General features: G+C 41.4%; 1 protein-coding gene across 4 annotated transcripts in view; it reads right to left on the bottom strand.

The window, feature by feature from the left end:
* Positions 1 to 7,228: 7,228 nt before the first annotated feature.
* LOC145346434 (ras-related protein Ral-A) overlaps positions 7,229 to 21,078 on the bottom strand; it is a 75,207-nt gene continuing 61,357 nt past the window's right edge. For all 4 annotated transcript variants that reach the window (XM_080193623.1, XM_080193625.1, XM_080193621.1 and 1 more), the window contains exon 5: positions 7,229 to 19,293. In XM_080193623.1, coding sequence (XP_080049749.1) covers positions 19,171 to 19,293 — 123 coding nt within the window. In that variant the 3' untranslated portion in view covers positions 7,229 to 19,170. The remainder of the gene's footprint in view (positions 19,294 to 21,078) is intronic.

The raw sequence follows: 21,078 nt of genomic DNA, 5'->3' as shown, positions 1-21,078 counted from the left end.
ATTTACTCCCTCCAACACTAATGCACAGTGGCAGTAGTGTGTACCACTTATAAGGCGGCACTGCAGCAAATCACCAAGGCTCTTTTAACAGCACCTGCAACCTCAACCACCAGGAAGGGCAGCAAATGGATGGCACACCACCTGTAAATTCCCCTCTGTTGCTATCCCTTCACTGTCGCTAGATTAAAATCCTGCGACTCCCTCCCGAACAGCATTGGGGGTTGCAGTAGTTCAAGAGGGCAGCTCACCACTACCAGGTCCTTGTCCTAACCACCTACAGCAAAATTGGTTGAGAATAACCTCAATGCAGGCACCACGATCTCACCGCAGCATACGATACTGGTCTCATGCTCAAAATTGAGGTTCTTCCTTTGTGGGTTACCAACGTCGTCAAACTATTACTCAAGACGGACAGTTCAAGATGCATAAAAAGTGATGACAGTGTGGAGGAAACCGTGCAAGAGGCTCCCTCAGGGATCTGTTCTAGCCCCAACCCTTTTTCATCTCTATCAAAGATTTACCTCCAACCTGGTATCTGAAATTGATCTACGCTGACAATATCTGCCATGCCTCGTGGGCTTGGATATTTTCGAAGCACAAAACAATGTTGCTGCAAAACTGACCAACTACTGGAAAACATTCAGCCTTCAGCTCAGCAGCAAAAGTCTATTCCACCTCCACAATGCCAGTGCCAAGGGGGTAACTCAACATCTCCCTGAATGGCAAGAGACTAAATCATGAACAATATCCCATTTATCGTGGTTACCCTAGACTGAATACTAACATAAAAAACATCTGAACAGGACAGCAGCAAAGATCAAAACGCAAAACCATCACCTCAGAAAACTTGCTGCCATTTCATGGGGTGCAAGTACTTAAAAACTTTAAAGAATCTCAGCTCTTGCCATCATCTACTCAAGTGCACAGTACCGTACACCAGTTTGTTACAACTCATACCAGTCTTGGAGATATCCAGATCAACACACTGCATATTACCCCAGGTACTGTCTGATCAGCTTGACTCCCCTGGCTTCCAGTCCTGAGCAACATCCTGCACCCACCTTACACAAGGACAACGGCAAGAAAAAAGGAGATTGCAAGAAAGCGCCCGAAAAAAGTTTACATCAACCCAAGCCTGCTGCTACACAAGGCCCTACCAATCCACCTGCTTCTCGCCTTGCATCAGGTCAGCCTGTATGGCTAAGACCACCATGTCAAGGAATAATAGCAGGGGCCCTGAGGCAGCAACAGATCCAGCATGCCACCATTAAAAACCACTTCCTCATTAGATCCCACAGCCTGCCCACTCACCTTTAACCTGCTACGCCAACACTGGGCATTCAATCATTTCTGTATTGGCCAAGGCTGCAGCTTTGATTGGGGTGCAGCAGAACTGCAATTACTGTCTCATCATTGAACTGCCCCGATAAAATTGAGTGGTGGACTCAGAGCTCCATTTAACCACCGCAGAAGCTATTGCCCGGCTTGATTATTGCACATGCTTAACCCCCTACATTTTCTCAAGGGCAATTAGGGCTGGACAATAAATGGAATAAGATTGAGATATCTGCATCCATAAATGAATTAAAGTGGCCAATTGAGATTTAAAAAATTTAGCCCTTAGCTACTCATTGGTCCATGTCACAGGCATTCACATGGACCGTGACAATTAAATCCTTCTTTTGCCTCTCCAAGTTCCCCTTCACTCCCAAAATGTCCTTAAATCCTAGCACCAGGCAAACAACATTTAGGACTTATGCTACTGGCTGCAGAGAACAGCATCTGTTTCCCCCAACTATTTACCTCCTACTTCCACGTTCCCATTTTCTTCAACCTGATTTTCTTCTTGTAATCATGGTGCTGTGGCCAGTTTGCTCATTTCCCCTGCAGTCTCTGCTCTCATCCACACTGGCTGCAAGAAGCCCATATCTACTGAACAAAACGCAAGGGCCGAGGCTCTTCTAACACTACCATTTGAATCCTCATATGTTCACTCATGACCATTCCCTCTTGTACACAGCCTAGACCAAATTTTGAAAGACCTAGCTCAAGGAGTCTGTCTCTTGGAACAAGTCATTAGCTATCTCCATCCTACCCAAAGCTCTTCTCAAAGGCTTCCAATTTTCTACTTTCCTCAAAATGTATTTGATCAAGCTATTAAATCTCTAATTCCTCTCTAAAGACCCAGCATGTTCCTTGTATCTCAAATGTAAAATTGCACTTCAGGAATTTCAGCAGTTGTTGCCATGCTTGGAGGTCAGTCAACTTAATTAAATCAAATCATTCTTACTCTGGTTCACCAACCAGCAGAAATGGCTTTTCTGCATTTGCTACCAACCGCAAAAATTTTTCTTCACCCTCTGTGCTTATGGGATTAGGCCAATTAAACACTTTAGCCATTTTCTAATGGACTATCAGGAATTGCTCACATGGATCTTAACTCCATTAATTCAGCCTGTTATAACCCTTAAATATTCCTACTTTACAGAAGTGTAACAAATAACATACAAGTGTTTTCAGAAAGCTGGTGACTGAATAGCACTAGATAAATGCACATCCTTGCCCAACAAAAATCCACCAAGCTCAATTTGGAAACTTTCAATTGTCCTGGTTGGCTTTTTGTTGTGTGCATGCCATGTTGGGTGGTGTGATGGCAGGAAAGTATTCCTCATTTCCACCACCCTTTGTATAGGGTGCTTTGACATCATCCTGAATAACCTTGCTCTGTCTTAGAATATGGCCTCAGTGTAAAGTGTTTCTATTTTAAACTATTAGATCATCCTTTCATCTTCGATACTCAAGGAAATAGAAACCATGCCCATGCAATCATTCCTCAAAATTAACCTTTTAGTCACAGATTAATTTGTGCTGCATCCCTACCAAAACCAAAAGCCTTTGCAGTAGTTATGCAGCCCAGAATAGAATGCAATTCTGCAGGTAGGATCCAACCACAGCTCTAACCTAACTTACACCTTATCATCCACTCTTGTTCCAGCAGAAATTCTCAGCCCCTCAAATTCCCTTATGAATCTATACTGCATATTCTACACCATTGTTCTCGCCATAATGTAATATACAAAACTTCAAGGGCAAACCCTGCCTAATGTTTTCAGTTTTCAAAACAACATTTGTACTTTACATCTTCATTTATAAAACTTATTATTACTTAAATCTACATAACACTCACATTCAAGGAATGATGTTGAACCCCTCAAGTACATTTCTTCCAATTTCCCCTAATCCAATGCCCATCTATTAGCTCTTAGTCATTTCACCTGTCAATTAACTGTCCTCCCTCTCATGCACCTCTGAATATTCAGTGTTTTTATACTGATTTAAAGGAAGCATTCATGGAGGGGTTGGGTAAACACGTTATGGGTTCATTTATGAGGACAAGGCATACATATGTTGATATACATGGACAGTAAGTTTTGATGATACCAGTTGTGAAGTGATTTTGCAACACTATGCATCTTAAAAATTACTGTCCCATGTCTATCTATATGCATGTACATTGGTTGCAAAAGCAAAGTGAAACCAAAACTAGGTCACCTTTCCCTTCAACATGGTGCATATTACAATCATTTCTTCACTACTGAAGTTAGATTTAACTTATCACATGTCCAAAGAATGACAAATTTTGGGCTGGAAATTTGTAACACTTGGTGAACCAGTGAAATAAATTAAACCTACCTCACTTTCCATTTGGGGTCCTGTATCCAGGTACTAGTGGTTTACGGGATGCTCAACCCTTTTATTTTCCATCTTTTTTCAGTGTCAACATTTTTGAAGTGACAATTGTGATGAGTATTTCTGGTGCAGAGTCAACTGGTGGCGATTTCAGGAATTACAAATCATTTCCATTTATAGAATACAGGAAAATATTCCACATCAGATTCATGAAGAGGTTGACCACAGGTTTGAAAGATAAATGTCAGCATTTTTGCTTATAACAGTTGCAGCAATCTTTTATCCTCAGCAATCGAGAACCACAGCAACAGCAATTTCAAGTTCAACTCATCGTCTTTACATTACTCACCAATATATCCTGAAGAGTCCATATATCATCTCCACTGTATGTAATTATCCTTCAGCTTAGAAAATACAAAATGAAATATGCATCTACACAAGTTATACCAATACTATGCAACGCTACACAATGCAATCAGCATGGAGCCTTATAATGCAGACTGACTTTCAATTTTGATTATAACAAAAAGATAAGTACATTAAAAGGCAACAAGACAGATTAAAAATTGTGGCATGAGGAAAGTTTTTTTTTAAACTTTCAAGCTCAGGGGGTAGATCTCAAACTAGAAAATACACATTTTGGGACTCAAGGTAAATAATCCTACTGCTTTATCCCTATTACCACACCTAGTCAATCTGAAATTCCTATAGCTGTTTGAAATGTATTTTTTCACAAACTCTCCTTGTTTCATTTTGGTGCATAAGTGATAAAAGGCATTTAACATTTCAAAAGGGTTTTTTTTTTGAGTTTTAGATCTCATTCACTGGACATTTGACGTACTTTTTTTGACCCACATACAATATTTTACATTTGTTGACGTAAATGGCTAAGCACCAAATCTACTGCAGCTTTAGCCTCTGTTTGCAAACACAACTGTCACAATTGGTTTGGTATTAGATGGGAATCAACCACAACACTCACTAAATTACATTTTAAAAAATAGATTTCAGTCACTTTGCAGTACAAAACTATTGTTGAAATAATATTCTGTTAAGTTTTTCATCTTGTACTAAGAGATTCACAAGGATACAAAATACAACAATTTATACTGCATGATAAAATTGCTGATCTGTTGAGGTGCTGTCATGCGGAGTGCACCAGGGAACTGTTGCTCCTTTATGCTTTTACTCAATTGAAAATGGCCTAATACCTGGACATGTTCTCTTAAATGCTATTGTTTTACAAGAGACATGCGGAAACTGAAGGAAAAATTCCATAGTCCCCTTTATGACATTCCAAATGCTTGACAGCCACATGAAAGATTTAGGAAGAGTATCGTCACTGCTGTAATGTAGAAAACATGGCAAGAACTTGTGCACATCAAGATAATCCATTGTAGCGATGTTAGTTGAACAACACAGGAGGATAATCTTGCTCTTCCATGAAAATAGAAGATTCCATGGCATTATGTCCATTCAAGGGTCGATGTGACCTTGGTTTAATGTCTCATCCAAAAGTTGAACCTTTGATGGTGCAGTGCTCCACCAAAATGTCAGTTGAGATTGCGGTCAAGTTCCTGGAGTGAAAATCAAATTCACAACCTAACTCAATGGCAAGAATTTGATACCACTTCAGTTTTAAAAATTCAAGGTCAGTATCATGTCACAATTTACCTTTAGTTATCAAATTATACATTTACACAACCATGTAGGGTTAGAGTTTTTACACCCAGGCGCAAAATGGCAGCCCTGTTATACATTAAGTAGCCAATTACATTAAGTAATTCTCAGACACCAAACTGCACCCATTATCCTTTGTTTTTTCAAAAATGAAGAGCAAAATACATATATCGGCACACATTAGCTGGAAAATCAAAAACAAAAATGAAAACTTATGGAATCATAATGGAAAAAGGGCCAGTGGCTCCCTACCAGTGTCTTAATCTGCTGTTGAAAACCCACCATGCCTCATTAACAAAGCAGCAACTTGTGACTGTGGCAGGAGAAAGAAGTTTTAGTCACAAGGAGGCTGACATTAACGATGCAATGAAGTTAGTTAAAATCCCCTAGTTGCCACACTCCAGTGCCTGTTCAGGTACACTGAGGGAGAATTTAGCGTGGCTAATGTATCCAACCTGCACATTTTTGGACTGTGGAAAGAAACTGGAGCACTGGAGGAAACCCATGTGACAGGGCAAATGTGCAAAATTCACAGAGACCCAAGCTAGGAATCAAACCTGGGGTCATCCCTAGACCAAGGCAGCAGTGCTAACCACTGTGCTGCCCAGCTGTTGAATGATTTCTAAAGATTGCCATTTATGGGCACTTCAACATGACACCAAGCATCCAGGAATAACTGACCAGCAACTTCGGAATTTCTGCGTTTAACTCTGCATGTGTCGATGCCAGAAGTCAGCTTCACAGAATTTCGGTGAACACGAAGTTTCTTTGACCATGTTGAATGCAAATTATATTTAATATTCTATATTTCTTCAAACACTTGGGTTTTTAGCACTGAAAACAAGCCCTTTAGAATCATAACTCTTCCTGTGTGGAAAGATACCAGAGTTCTGGTTCCTGTATTGAAGAGCCTGAAATCAAGATGCATTTATTACAAATGAGAAGGCTGGGGGTAGTGTGAATTCAAATCATAGAATCTGAAGTTCATTAGAGTACAGTAATCAACCAAATAGGATTGAATGGTAAGTGGAGGTGGTCAAAGAGGATTGGAAGTCCAGAGGACCTGGATGACCCTCATTTACCAAAAATATGAGAGAACTGGATAAATGCCCACATTGCCCTTTGGGAGGTTATTTAAAAAAGTACAAGACCATATCTGAAGCCTTGATGTCTCCTTATGTCACTCTTCTCACATTGTGATCGCAGTGATCAGAACTGTAGCTCCATTCTGTTCTTCTTTTCCTGGTATGTAGTTTTATTTCCAAAATTTGTTGCATCCTCTGCTTTAGGCTTCAACTTGATATATTCCTTTCCAGTATCTCCAAACTTTATATTTTGTTGATCTCAGTTCAATTTTCTTCCTTGATGCTTACTTATTACCAAAAATAAGTTCTTACCTTTCCAGTTAGTTCCCATTGTCCCTAAAGCAGTGTTTTCTAATGATTGTGTTCTGGCTGAGCCCATAACTCTCATCTACGATTTTTTGCACAGTTCATTCTACTGGTGATCATGCTGCCTGTTACATCCCTCTAATTCTACTCAAAATTGTCATGTTAGTCTAGGGACACCTGCAAAACCTTGAGATATTGTCTTTTGCTGTATTTTTAAAGACCTCCCACAGGGCTGTGGACATTTATTTAGTGTTCATTCTTTTTGGTAAAATGATGGGTCATCCAGATGTTCTGGATTTCTCCCATTCCTTCTCTTCAGTGACCTCCTCCACTGACCATCCAGTCTTATTTATTGGTATCTTAAAAATTGCTGCCATGGTCAGTTTTTACAGGAGGATATTTTGTGGAAGTTGTATGATTAAAAAAGGTGTCATTCATGCCAAGTGGAAGTTTAACTTACAACACAATGCTGTAAAAATGTTATTTTAATGGTTCAACATACAATTACAATGTTTTATGGGCAAGGGCATCAGCCTTTAACACTTGTGGTTTCTCAGCTTCATAACACCATAATACCCAAGCTCCACATATACTGCAAGTCTAATGTTAGTGGTTAGAATCATTTTCATACAAGTCACACTGCCATACAAATTTCACAGTTATGCACTGCTCACACAAATTGTAAAAAAAGTGTCTAAACTACTTATGCCCAAACAAGGTTTATATATTTTGCAGCAACTCTTAGTATCCCTCAACTCTATACAGTGCAAATAACTCCTACTTTGAAGTACACAACATTAAAAGTTTAAAACATGACAAAATGCAAATAATGCATCTAAATAAAAAAAGGACAGAACAAATATCTTATACATTCCAGGTTCCCAGCACTTCAGATTAAGTGGCGTCATCCAGATGTTCCTGTTGAAACTGTTAAAAGAATTCAAAAGCAGCTTTAAGTTTTGCCTTGATTGTAAATGCTGGTCAGTAAACCTCAGTCAGTAGGGAGTGAGTAGACTGACTGGATGGTGCAGGTTTCTGAACCAAACAGTTCAATCTTCATTCTTCCATTTTCCCACTAAATCTCTCTGCAGGACTGGGGACTGTAAATATGAAGGGCAATACATACTTTTGTTTTACAAGAAAGATGTTTAACTGCTATTTGAACCAAAATGCATAATTAAATTCAGGAGATGGTAGCCCCAAATATGTTAACCGAATTGTGTTCTGGGCTATTTGGCCCAAAATATGGCACGTTTTACAGGATCAGTAAGAAGTTCTTAGCAGTTATTGTCTGCATAATTCATTTGACACACTCCTGATAGATGTAACCTGTAAAGATTTCAAATTAAGGCATTTTCAGATAAGTTTCTATTTACAAGTTTTACACTGCTTTTTTACAGTATAGCCCAGCTTGATTATATGCATGTGTATCTGCTATTGTGCATTAGTGCCTCATTTGAAAAGCCAAAATCTGCCTCAAAATACCACGGACAATTACTCTGATATGACAAATACAGTGAAAACTATATACATGCAGACTAACAAGTTAGATAACAAAACAGTTTTAATTTGTCCCCAACTTGGTACAGATAATCAAATTTGTTATGCCTAAGTAACTCATGTTCATCCCAACTTATCATAAATGATAGGATTCCCATGCTGAGAGAGAGCACACCTGTTCTCACTGGCATTAAGAAATTCATTTGATCATAAACTTGCCACGCAGGAAATCCATAGGATCAGATGGAACACTGGTTTTTAGCCCTATCTACAATTACTCTGCATTCAATTAACTGGGAGGGAGTAAAACCAATATTGCAGTCAATTTTCCAGTGGACTGGTTGGATAAAAATTGCCCCAAGAGTCAACTATGTATATAGGTTGTCACAGCAGGCGCACGCTTCTCAAGAGGCCAAGAGCTCATTGAAATCAAACTCCAGTATGATAAATCCCATTGGTGACTAAAGAAAACAAAATCAATTCACTAGTGCAGATAACATACAATGCAATTGCAGGTTAAAAATTGAGACCATAATTAAACCCCCAGACAATTGCAACATCAAGCTTCCCAATCTTCTCTCTCAAGACCAAAACAGGTTTATTAAATTTGAGGGGGCTGAACAATTAGAAATACTCAATCTGCCAAATGCAAAAATATTGACTACTGCCCCAGTAACCCAATATAGTCAAATTTCTCAACACGATCGCAAGAATGCCAGTTTTGCTCCAATTAACCTAACAAAATTGCACACTTAAAGTGTGTTTACTTACTTATGACAGGAAAAAGGAGTTATATCCCATTTATTGTTGGCAAATTAGGCCCAATGATTTTGTAATGTGACACCACTGTTTAAAAAGGAGGTAGACAAAAGGCAGGGTAACTACAGGCCAGTTAGTTTAATGTACGTAGTTTGGAAAATGCTGGAATCCATCATTAAAGAAATAGGACACCTGGAAAAGAATGGTTCAATCAAGCAGACGCAGCATGGATTCACGAAGGGGAAGTAGTGTTTGATGAACTTACTGGATTTTTATGAAGATGTAACGAGTGCAGTTAACAGAGGGGAACCAGTGGATGTGATGTTTTTAGATTTCCAGAAGGCGTTTGATAAGATGACTCTCAAAAAGGTTGCTGCAAAAGATTGAGGTACACAGAGTTGGGGGTAAAGTGTTAGCGTGGATTGAGGATTAGCTATTTAACAGGAAGCAGAGAGTTGGAATAAATGGGTGCTTTTCTGGTTGGCAGTTGGTGACTAGTGGCATGCCACAGGGATCAGTGCTAGGGCCTCAACTGTTTACGTAAATGATCTGGAGGAAGGGACTGAGTGTAGGGTAACAAAGTTTCCGGATGACACAAAGATAAGTGGGAAAGCGAATTGCGTGGAGGACACAGGAAGTCTGCAAAGAGATTTGGATAGGCTGCGTGGGCAAGGATCTGGCAGATGGAGTATAATGTTGGCAATTGAGGTTATCCACTTTGGAAGGAATAATAGTAAAATGGATTATTATTTAAATGGTGAAAAATTACAACATGCTACTGTGCAGAGTGACCTGGGGTTCCTTGGGCATGAATCACAAAAACTCCATTTGCCAGTGCAGCAGGTGATCAAGGCAGCAAATGGCCTTTATCATGAGGGGGATAGAGTATAAAAGCAGGGAGGTTTTGCTGCAATTGTACAAGATACTGGTGAGGCCACGACTAGAGTATGATGCAATTCTGGTCCCCTTATTTGCAAAAAGATATATTGGCCTTGGAGGGAGTGCAGAGAAGGTTCACCAGGTTGTTAGAGATGAGGGGGTTAGCTTACGAGGAGAGATCGAGTAGATTGGGCCTGTACTCGGAATTTAGAAGGCTGAGGGGAGATCTTATACAGACAAGATAATGAAGGGGCTAGACAGGGTAGAAGCAGAGAGATTATTTCCACTTAGAAAGGAAATAAGAACTAGGAGGGCACAACCTCAAAATAAGGGGGAGTCAGTCAATTTAGAACAAAGTTGAGGAGGAACAACTTCTCTCAGAGGGTGGTGAATCTTTAGAATTCTCTGCCCATTCAAGCAGTGGAGGCCACCTCATTAAGTGTGTTTAAGTCACAGGTAGATAGATTTCTGATCATTAAGCGTTATGGAGAGCAGGCGGGTAAGCAGAACTGAACCACTATCAGATCAGCCATGATCTTATTGAATGGTGAGGTAGGCTCGAGGGGCTAGATGGCCTATGCCTACTCCTATTTCTTACGATCTTATGTAATAGAAACAGGGCCTAGTTTTAAGGTCGATAAAATTGGATATCCTAAATTAAAGAATTGAGCATATATAAAAAAAATCAAACCTCAGGCAGGCCAATTGTACAATACACAAACCTGCCTGGGCCTGATTCATCAATCTCCCAAACATCGTTGCACCCTACTGATACTTAGCAGGAGATCATTGCACCCCACTGAAATGCACTGGCCTATTGTTAGAAGCCCAGATGTGGTGACAAAGTCTGGCCCAAAGTTCTTGCAGTTGGCTTAATCTGATAATGGGTTACATGCAACAGCATGGAGACAGACCCTGGTGTCCTGTCAGGCAGGCATCAAGAAACCCACTGGGTATTGGAACCTCCTCCTGGGACCTTATTGGCCAGAAGCCAGAGAAGTTTCTGGAAAGGCTAGCAGGCAGGGGATAAAGGAACACATTTTCAGACACCAGCAGTGAAGACTCAAAGGCGGCGACCCTTGACCATTTGGAAGACTGACCAGAGAAGGAAGAAGCTGCCATCGAGACTCAGCTCCGGTGACGACGGACCAGAGGGACTCAGAATCGAGCCTGCAGTTTTAATCAAATCATCTTTGCGGGTAGCATACTTGAATCTGGGGTATCCTTTTGTTTTATGTGGGTAATTTAAGGGTTAGTAATGTTATTGTTAAATTTGTTGAACTGAGGCACACACTCTGTGGAAGGTCCCTGGACAAATCTCCAGATTGACTACATTGGTCCCCTACTGCCCAGAGCAGGAGGTTACAAATACATCCTGGTCATTGTAGACACTTTTAGTCAAATGGGCAAAAGTTTTTCCAACCTGGACTAAACACAGTCAAGGTCATGGCTGACATCCTAGTGCAGCACAGTCACTAGGTGGGGCCTTCCCCGCAGCATCAACTCGGACCAGGACACTCACTTCACTGCTCAGGTAACGTAACATGTAATGGAATTGTTTGGGATAAAGCAACAATTCCACATTGCTTACCACCCCCAATCTAGTGGTGTAGTAGAGAGGATGAACCGTACCCTCAAAGATATGATCCGTAAGACCATTCAGCAGAACAATCAATCCTGGAACAAAGTCTTCCCCTTCATATTAATGTGTATGCATTTCTGTATCTAGTTCCACTGGATTCACCCCCCATGTCCTCATGACTGGGCGACCTATGCGAGGAACTGAACCTTCACTCGGGCTGGATCTGTCCAGGGCCAAAGTCACAGCCCTTACCCATGAAAATGCCGTGACAACCATCCTAGAAAACATACAGGCCACACAACAGGCTGCAGCCATTAAGATAGGCAAATGGAAGCAGCAAACTAAGGCCTATTTTGATGGTAAGATAAAACCCATTGAACAGCCTGGAATGTTTTTGTCCCCCAAACGTGCTGTACACTATCCAGGTGATAGATAAGGCCAGCTCCTTGGTATACGAAGACATGGTAGATAAGAAAGCTGGGTGGTATTATGTGAACCAAATGAAGGCCTTTGGCTCCCAGGAAAATTTTCACCAATACCATGTCACCCTGGAAGGAGTCTTTAAAGGCACAAGTCCCAACCCTCACCCCATAGCACTACACCTAAACCACGGTCCCCAACCTATCAACCCCCATCCAGTATCCCCAGGACCAGCACATACACCCACAGCTCCCACCCTAATTTAGGGTTTCAGGAATAAAACCCCAGCCCAGGAGTCACCAACAAAAAGGATGGGGAACCCACAAACCTTTGTGCCCTGGTACCAGGATTACCAGAACCGTTTGACCTGGCACTCACTCAGATGCTAACACAATGGGTACCTGGCAGCCAAAGCCCACCCACATAGGTTCCCTTCACTAAAGAATCAGGACATTGCAGTCCAGATTGTAAATAGTTTTATTCAGCCACTCTACACATCACCCAATTGAAGACAGCTTGCACTGTGCCAAAATCTTCCCACACACCAAATTTGGTTGTGGGATGAGGAATCTATTGTTATATTGTGCCATAGTCCTCCAACAAGGACACATGCCATGTACCCAACACTATTCTCACGCTCTGCAAACTCCTTACCCCACTCAACCCCATTAAACAGACTGCTGACCAACCCTTTGTATGACACTACTGGGTCATTATTATTCATTTGATTTTTAAAAAAGGGAATCATATGACATTGTAATGCAGTTGAAATGAGAATCAGATATTAATGAGAATTAACAAGTGCTACCTTGATTTCCCCCGGAATGATCTACATACTTCTGTTATCTGGGACTCCTCATTTCAGACTGAACCACAGACACCACCTCAACCAAACACCAGCCTATGATACCCCGGATATATGTGGTTCACCCCACCAGATGCAGGCAAATGTGAGGATGGCATCGTATGGGTACACCAATAAGAGTATCACCTATGGGTGTAATAACCAAAGAATTGTGTACAGGAAAGATAATAGGAGCTCCGATTACTGCTCCCCAAGCTTGACCCTCACTGGTGATTGGTGGGCATATAGTATCGAACTGTAAAAAGTTGTAATTCTGCACTGATTGCAATTCAAAGACATGTAGATTTGCAATGGTTTGAGATTTTTATGAGTAAAGTATATTTTTGGAAAAGGTGGTTTGGGAAAGGCCACACTATAAGGCCTTTAAACGGAGGCAGACCGAGGGCCCGGGGAACTGCAGAACGCCCTCGACCTGCGTAACTGTGTGCCAATCTGAGAAATAACAGCACAGTAATTTGAGGCATGTATATAGTTTTAAGGTTTGAAATGTTATGACTGTAATTTGTATAGAATTGTAAAAAGTTTTAATTCTGCACTGTTTGCAATTCAAAGACATGTAGAGTTGCAATGGTTTGAGATTTTTATGAATAAAGTATATTTTTGGAAAAAACCATGGGTGTATGGAGCTGGCTTGTCTTGCCCATAGTCCTGAAAAAGGACTGGAATTAGCAAAGAAGTGCCCCGGTAAGGTTATTCAGAACAAGTATATGTACACTATGAAATTAAGAATGGGTTAAGGCCAGCTGTTAGCACACCCATCCCCAAACCACCCCAGGGCCCCAAAATGGGTTGACACTAAAATATACAGGAAAAATATTATTCAACAATACACACTACGAATTGGTACTAGTAATGGTAGATTTAGTTGGAACACAATTACCAGACTGGTGTCCCTCCCCACTTAAAAACTGTATCTCCACTTACTCAGAGGCTAAGTGGAAAAACTAGGACACATGCAGGGGAAGAGATGCCCAGGTCAGAAAGGGCACAAGGAGGGAAATCCTGAATGATCTGGCAACTGCATACAGTAAGAAGTCTCAACACCAGGTTAAAATCCAACCAGTTTATTTGATAGTCATCCCACAAGCTTTTGGAAACAGTGCTCCGTCGTCAGGTGTGCGGGAGGTTCTGGTCAAAGAAGTGCATGTAAAGTCACACAGTTTACAGAATACTGATTAGAATGCAGGTCTTAAAGATGCAGACAATGTGAGTGGAGATAGTATTAGCATAGGTTAATGTGTATTGTTTCCAGACAGGACAGAAGTGAGATTTTACAAGCCCAAGCAAGTCAAGGGGGGTTACAGATAGTGCGACATGAACCCAAGATCCCGGTTGAGGCTGTCCTTGTGTGCAGAAATTGACCAGTCTCTGCTCAGGTGACTCTGCGCTGTCATGCGTCATGAAGGCTGAATGCCTGGTGACCACTGAAGTGTTCGCCAACAGGAAGGGAACAGTCTTGCCTGGTGATCGTCAGAAACTCAACACCGACAACTGCCAGTTTCCAGATGCAATTTTACAACTCATCCGCTTCATCCTGGACTACGTCTTCACCTTCAACCAGTTTTTCATCCAGACACAGAACAGCCACAAGGACCAAATTTGCACCTCAATATGCTGGCATCTTCATGCACAGGCTCGAAGACTTCTTCACCACACAGGACCTTCAACCGATGCTGTACACTAGATACAATGACATTTTCTTCTTTTGGACTCATGGTGAACCATCGCTGAAACAATATGACAACATCAACAAGTTCCATCCCACCAGACTCACCATGGACTATTCTCCAGAATTGGTGGCATTCTTGGACACACGCATCTCCATCAAGGACAGTCACCTCAGCACATTGAGATTGTGGGCTTGCAGTACAATGCTCCACTTCTCCAGCTTCCATCCTAAACACATTAAAGCAGCCCTATGGGCAAGCCCTCTGTACACACAGGATCTGTTCAGATGAGGAGGATCGCAACAGATACCTCCAAACACAAAGATACCCTCATGAGAACAGGATATGGCGCTCAACTCAGACAGTTCTGATGCGCCAGTGAAAAAACGGCACCAACCTCAGAAGGCAAACACGGGACACGGTGGACAGAGTACCCTTCGTCATCCAGTACTTCCCCAAAGCGGAGAAGCTACGACATCTTCTCCAGAGTCTTCAACACATCTTTGATGAAGACAAAGATCTTGCCAGGGCCATCCCCACACCTCTATTTTTAGCCTTCAAAACAACCACAGACTGTTGGTCACAGCAAGCTACCCAGCCTTCAGGAGAACAGTGACCACAACACCACACAACCCTGCCACAGCAACCTGTGCAAGACATGCCAGATCATCAACATGGATGACATCATCTCACGTGAGAACACCATCCACCAGGTACACGGCACATACTCCTGCAACTCGGCCAACGCTGTCTACCTAATACACTGCAGGAAAGGATGTCCTGAAGCATGGTATATTGGGGAGACCATGCAGATGCTATGACAATGGATGAACAAACCGCTCGACAATCGCCAGGCAAGACTGTCCCCTTCTTGCTGGCGAACACTTAAACAGTCACGGGCATTTGGTCTCTGACTTTCAGCTAAGTGTTCTCCAAGGCGGCCTTCACGACACACAAAAGTACAGAGTCGCTGAGCAGAAACTGATAGCCAAGTTCCGTACATGAGAACAGTGTCAACCAGGATCTTGGGTTCATGTCACATTAACTCCCGTGACTTGTAAAATCTCACTGTCCTGTCTGGAGACACTATACATCTCCACTCTCACTGTCTGCATCTTTAAGACTTGAATAGTGGGTTAGCTGTAAAGACTTGCATTCTAATCAGTATTCTGTAAACTAAGTGTGACACTATACCCTTCTCTGATCAGAACCTTCCACACACTTGAAGGAACACCGTTTGGAAACTTTGGGATTACTATCAAATAAACTGGTTGGACTTTAACCTGGTGCTGAGAGACTTCTTACTGTGTTTACCCCAGTCCAACGCCAGCATCGCTACATCATGACTGCATACGGAGCAGGAGTATCCACCATTAATGCACTGGATCTGGCCGATTTGGATAATAAGCTGAGTCCTAACTTGACAAGTTACTGACCTTGGACAGAAATGAAAATGCTTGGCAAGACGCCAAAGGAGATTTGGCTGAGAACAGGGCTAGTAGCCTTATGGTTACTGTACATGCCCAATCCATTAATCAGATCACCTGGGGGAGGGTGGAAGATGATGCCAGGCAACAGAACCAAACCATATGTAGCATCTATGGGTAACGGATGGTCGAGCAGTTGAGAGAATCTCGACCAGGTTAGCAGGGGGAAGTTCTGTCCGGGATCAGTGATGAGCAGATTGAACACCTGTACTGGGGAAAGACACTCCAATGTCACTAACTGCCAATTACAGCAACTGACCAAGGTCTGGTCTAACGATAGTTTAGAGAGGAACCCCGGGGACTGCACTAGGAATGGTGTTGGGGGTCCCAGTAATTTTAAAAGATAAAATTGGATTGAGATTTTTTTGAAGCCAAAATATAGGGATCATTAAAGGAGGGATGTGGATGGGATACCAGAGGACTCTACTGTATGTGGCTGAGAAAGGAGGGAAGCTCATCGGCACCAGTCTGGGGAAATGTCAACACAGACAAAATGGTTGTGGTCCATATCTGGTGTATGAAAATGAACATGCCCTGTGTGGATTCAGAACAGCCACTGACCTAAATTGTACACTGGAAATTTGGAAAAGATGTCACCCGGGTAGCTTACAGGGGGAGGGAGAATATTGTATTACAACCTTGCTAGAAAATTACCAGTAAGGGGCAGCTATTTGTAACATCTACAACACTACCTTTTGCATTAAAACCAGATGATTCCTGCTAGGATAGGATTAATGAGATGGTAGACATACACAAGAGAGAAAACACTAATAAATGCTAGTGAGAAATTGAGCCAAAGCTTGGAAGACTATTTTGAAAAATTTGATACTGGGATAAAATTTCTCCAAGAAACTTCAAATTCAGACAATTGGTCACAGCACATAAGACCTTTGTCAGAAGTGGTACACCAAACAGGGGAAACAGAAAAGAACATTAGTGAAATTAGTCACCTGGTGGGAGGACTTCTGGGATTGGGGTTCAAGTGTCCAAATCCATCCATGGATCCACATTCTGTCAGACCTTGCTGTAATAGGAATCCTACTTACAGCTAACCATCCTCATTTAAATTCACTCGATGGAAGGAATTTCTGCAAAACTTGGACTCGGCAAGGGCCATCTGACATCAGGAGAGGCTCCACAATCAAGAGCCTTAATAGGCTCCCATCTATATTTAATATGTACAGTCACTTGTCATTTTGTACTGTTTATTGCTTTGTTGTTTATATATGCAATTGATGTATTGTTTCTTTAATTTAAAATTATTAAACCTCAAGAAGGTTCATCAGGTTGATACCGGAGATGAGGGGGTTAGTTTATGAGGAGAGATTGAATAGATTGGGCCTGCACTCGGAGTTTAGAAGGCTGAGGGGTCATCTCAGAGACATAAGATAGTGAAAGGGCTAGATAGGGTAGAGGCAGAGAGATTATTTCCACTTAGAAAGGAAACAAGAACTAGAGGGCACAGCCTCAAAATAAGGGGGGGGTGGGTGTCAGTTTAGAACAGAGTTGGAGGAACTTCTGAGGGTGGTGAATCTCTGGAATTCTCTACCCATTGAGGCAGTGAAGCCACCTTGTTAAGTGTCTTTAAGTCACAGGTAGATAAATTTCTGATCTAAGGGAATTAAGGGTTATGGGGAGCAGGTGGGTAAGTGGAACTGAACCACTTTCAGATCAGCCATGATCTTATTGAATGGCAGGATAGGCTCGAAGGCCTACTCCTGCTCCTATTTCTTATGTTATGTACTTCATTTAAATTGGTTGGTAACATTGTGGGCTAGGGATGATACTATCAACTCCAGATTCAGGGTACTTGCTTGCTGAGATGGTTTTGAGAACTGATCTGGTTTGCTGATGCTCACTGGATCAAGAGGAGGGAATGTAATAGAAACAGGGCCTTGTTTTAAGGCTGATTTTTAATATGCCCAATTCTGTGATAAAATTGGCTATCCTAAATTAAACAGTCAAACCTCAGGCAGGCCAATCGTACAATACACAAACCTGTCTGGGCCTGATTCAATCTCCCAAAGGTCACTGCACCCTACTGATACTTAGATCATTGCACTGGCCTATTGTTAGAAGCCCAGATCGGGCCAGACTTTGTAACCACAAGTTCCTGCAGTTGGCTCAATCTGATAACAGGTTACATGCAAGCAACATTGAGCTGGACACCTGGAGGCAGACCCTGGTGTCCTGTCAGGCAGACATCAAGAAATCCACTGGGTATTGGAACCCCCTCCTGGGACCTCATTGGCTGGAAGCCAGAGAAGTTTCTGGAAAGGCAAGCAGGCAGGGAATAAAAGGGACACATTTTCAGACACCAGGAGCGAAGATGTGATGGAGGTGACCCTTGACCATTTGGAAGGAAGAAGCTGCCATCAAGACTCACCTTCGTGACAACAGACCAAAGTGACTCAGAACTGAGCCTGCCAAACCATCTTTGTGGGTAGTATACTTGAATCTGAGGTATCTTTTTTAATGTGGGTAATTTAAGGGTTTAGTGTTATTGTTAATAAACTTGAACCTTTACTTGTGTTTGTCCATCTTGCAAATAAGGGCACCAGGGTAAAACACTGGAGTAAGCAAACTGGTCGAAAGTATCTTGAGTTACAGGCACAACAATTTAAACGCCCCACGTCTTTTTATTCCTACTAGCAACTGGTTTAAAATTATAGTATATTGTAGAAAGGAAAATAAATCTCATGCATGTGTAAATACCCCTATTAATTGCAATGTGCTAAATATCAAATTGAGATTCTGGGACAAACTGTGCACTCCACAGATGAAAATATAGTTTGTCTAGCCTGTAACAGTAGAAACCAGATAAATAGTTTTAATTTATTAATAGCATTGAGGCAAAATAATGCCAAGGTGATTTAACAAAGTGCTTTGCCTTGAGAGAGAAAAGTGAGTCACCATTTTTCCTTTAGTAATTTAAATAGCAACTGAAATGATTAACCACCCAGATGAGACCCACCCAAAGAAACTTTTCCCACAAAACCCACCCAAAGAAACTTTTCTAATGGTATTTTGTTTTAAAACTTAACCCAAGCCCAAATACTAATTAACATCGCACAAAAAGCAGCGCTTCAATTGACAAATCCTGATTAATTGTGTCCTAAAGTTGGCTCCAATTCATGCTTTGAAACCTGAATGTAAAACATTAGTGTACCTTCAATCACTCTGAAGGAACCGTGAATAAAATGAGATACTTAGTTTGTTTAGACTTCTCAAATGATTCAGTCTGCAGAGTTTATAAAATGCAACATCTTTCCCGGATCCTTTTAGCTATGCTTTTCCTTTTCTTCTTTCCATTCTTCTCTTTACTATCTTCCATTTTTCTTGCACGTATTTCTCTCATTAAGTCAAAGAAAACCTTCAAGGAAAGAAATGAGGGAAATGCATTAGATGGGTCACACTATGCCTTTGGAGGAATAAAGGTTGCATTAAATTGGGAAATAAATTGAGGAAGTTATACACATCCGAAGCAAAAGTTGTGACAAATGCACCACGTGACACATACTAGGAAGAACTTGGTATGGAATTTCCCACAGCACAGTTGCTTGTTAACATTCATAGCACATATTTAGGAAGCATATCGTGAGGGTTGGGAGAGTTACATCCATAATTCTTCAGGTCACAAGCTCAGATTAAGAGTTCCATTAGGAGACACAAAGGCAAGGTACAAGGAGGAAGAAATGTTGGCAGTTCAAACGCTTTGGCACCATTTCTGCATTAGACAATTTGAATTTAAATTCTAGCATATCAACCTTGTTAAAAAATTGACCAAGTAGCAACAAACAGGGATAACGGGCTGATACTTTGCAGAATATGAAAAATGGTGCCACACAAGATCTGTATTGGGGCAGCTTTTCTCTACACTTATGTTCAGAGCACCATGTATGTATTCTCTGCCCGTTGAAGTGGTGGAGGCTGCCTCGCTAAGTATATTTAAGACGCGGGTTGATAGGCATGGGGATTAAGGGTTATGGGGAGAGGGTGGGAAGGTGGAACTGAGACACGATAGATCAGCCATGATCTTATTGAATGGCGGGGCAGGCTCGAAGGGCTAGATGGCCTACTCCTGCTCCTATTTCTTATGTTCTTATGTACATTTGCCAGTGATGTGAAGTAGGTGACATTTAAGAAATGGAGATGGAAACGATCTAATATTGCTCATTAGTGTTAAGTGAATGGGAAAAATGTAGCAAAAGGATTTTGATGTAGGCAAATGTAAGTTCATCCATTTTGGATCTAACGTGGAGATAGAACATTGGTAGTTTTAGGTACACAGGTCATTAGAATGCAATGTACAGGTACTGGGGGCAGGGTGATGTGTTTGTGTGCATGTATGCAATGGGCATGACTTGTCAAGCTAAATTTGGAAAGATTACTACATGCAAGAGTGGCAGTTGTTTGGGAAATCTTCCTCAAAAAGATAGATTGTTAACTAAAACATTAATGGATATAGGGCAAAGGTGGGTACAAGTAGTTTGGCCACAGACCAACCACAATCTCACTAATGACAGAACAGGCTAGAGGGGCTAAAGTGGCTGACTCTTGTGTTACTATGATTGAATTGGACTGTCACATGGGGCAGATGAGGAATGATTGAACGAACTGCAAGTCACAGAGCATATGGCTCATTTATATATTTTCTACCCATACTGTGTTTTTTTGTTAAGTCCTTGTTCTATGCAGTGCCACCCTACTGAGAGGCTTTATACAGGTTACTGATAATACTGTTTTGTAGCAGTTACCAGGCAAAGGCCTCTGGTGACTTGCTCCCAGTTTTCCCAGGGGCAGTGTTAAGGTTTAGTTGTTCATTGTAAATATATTCAAATAATTTAAAATTGAAAACTTACATTACTTTTTAATCAAAGCCAGCATTGTAAAGGTTGAGAAAAATGTGTGGCACCTCACCACTTATCTTTTAGTACCTTGATAAAGAATCCTTAATACTTCTATTATTGATTTTTAATAGGGAAGGGCAATGAATGTTGGCCTTGCCACTGAAACCCATATCAACTGATGAAATAAAATTCTTGCTGTTCTCTAAATCAGATATTGATATCTTTATTGAACAGCAAGGTCATGTAGAAGTGGTTCTTTCCCTGGAGTGGGACAACAGAGGAACAGAATTGTAAGGTCAGATGAACTC

The sequence above is a fragment of the Carcharhinus amblyrhynchos genome, chromosome 8 (genome assembly GCF_965287045.1).
Source record: "Carcharhinus amblyrhynchos chromosome 8, sCarAmb.v2.hapA, whole genome shotgun sequence".
NCBI lineage: Eukaryota > Metazoa > Chordata > Chondrichthyes > Carcharhiniformes > Carcharhinidae > Carcharhinus > Carcharhinus amblyrhynchos.
Note: the sequence above shows the minus strand (reverse complement) of the source record. Positions and strands in the feature narration are given on the sequence as shown.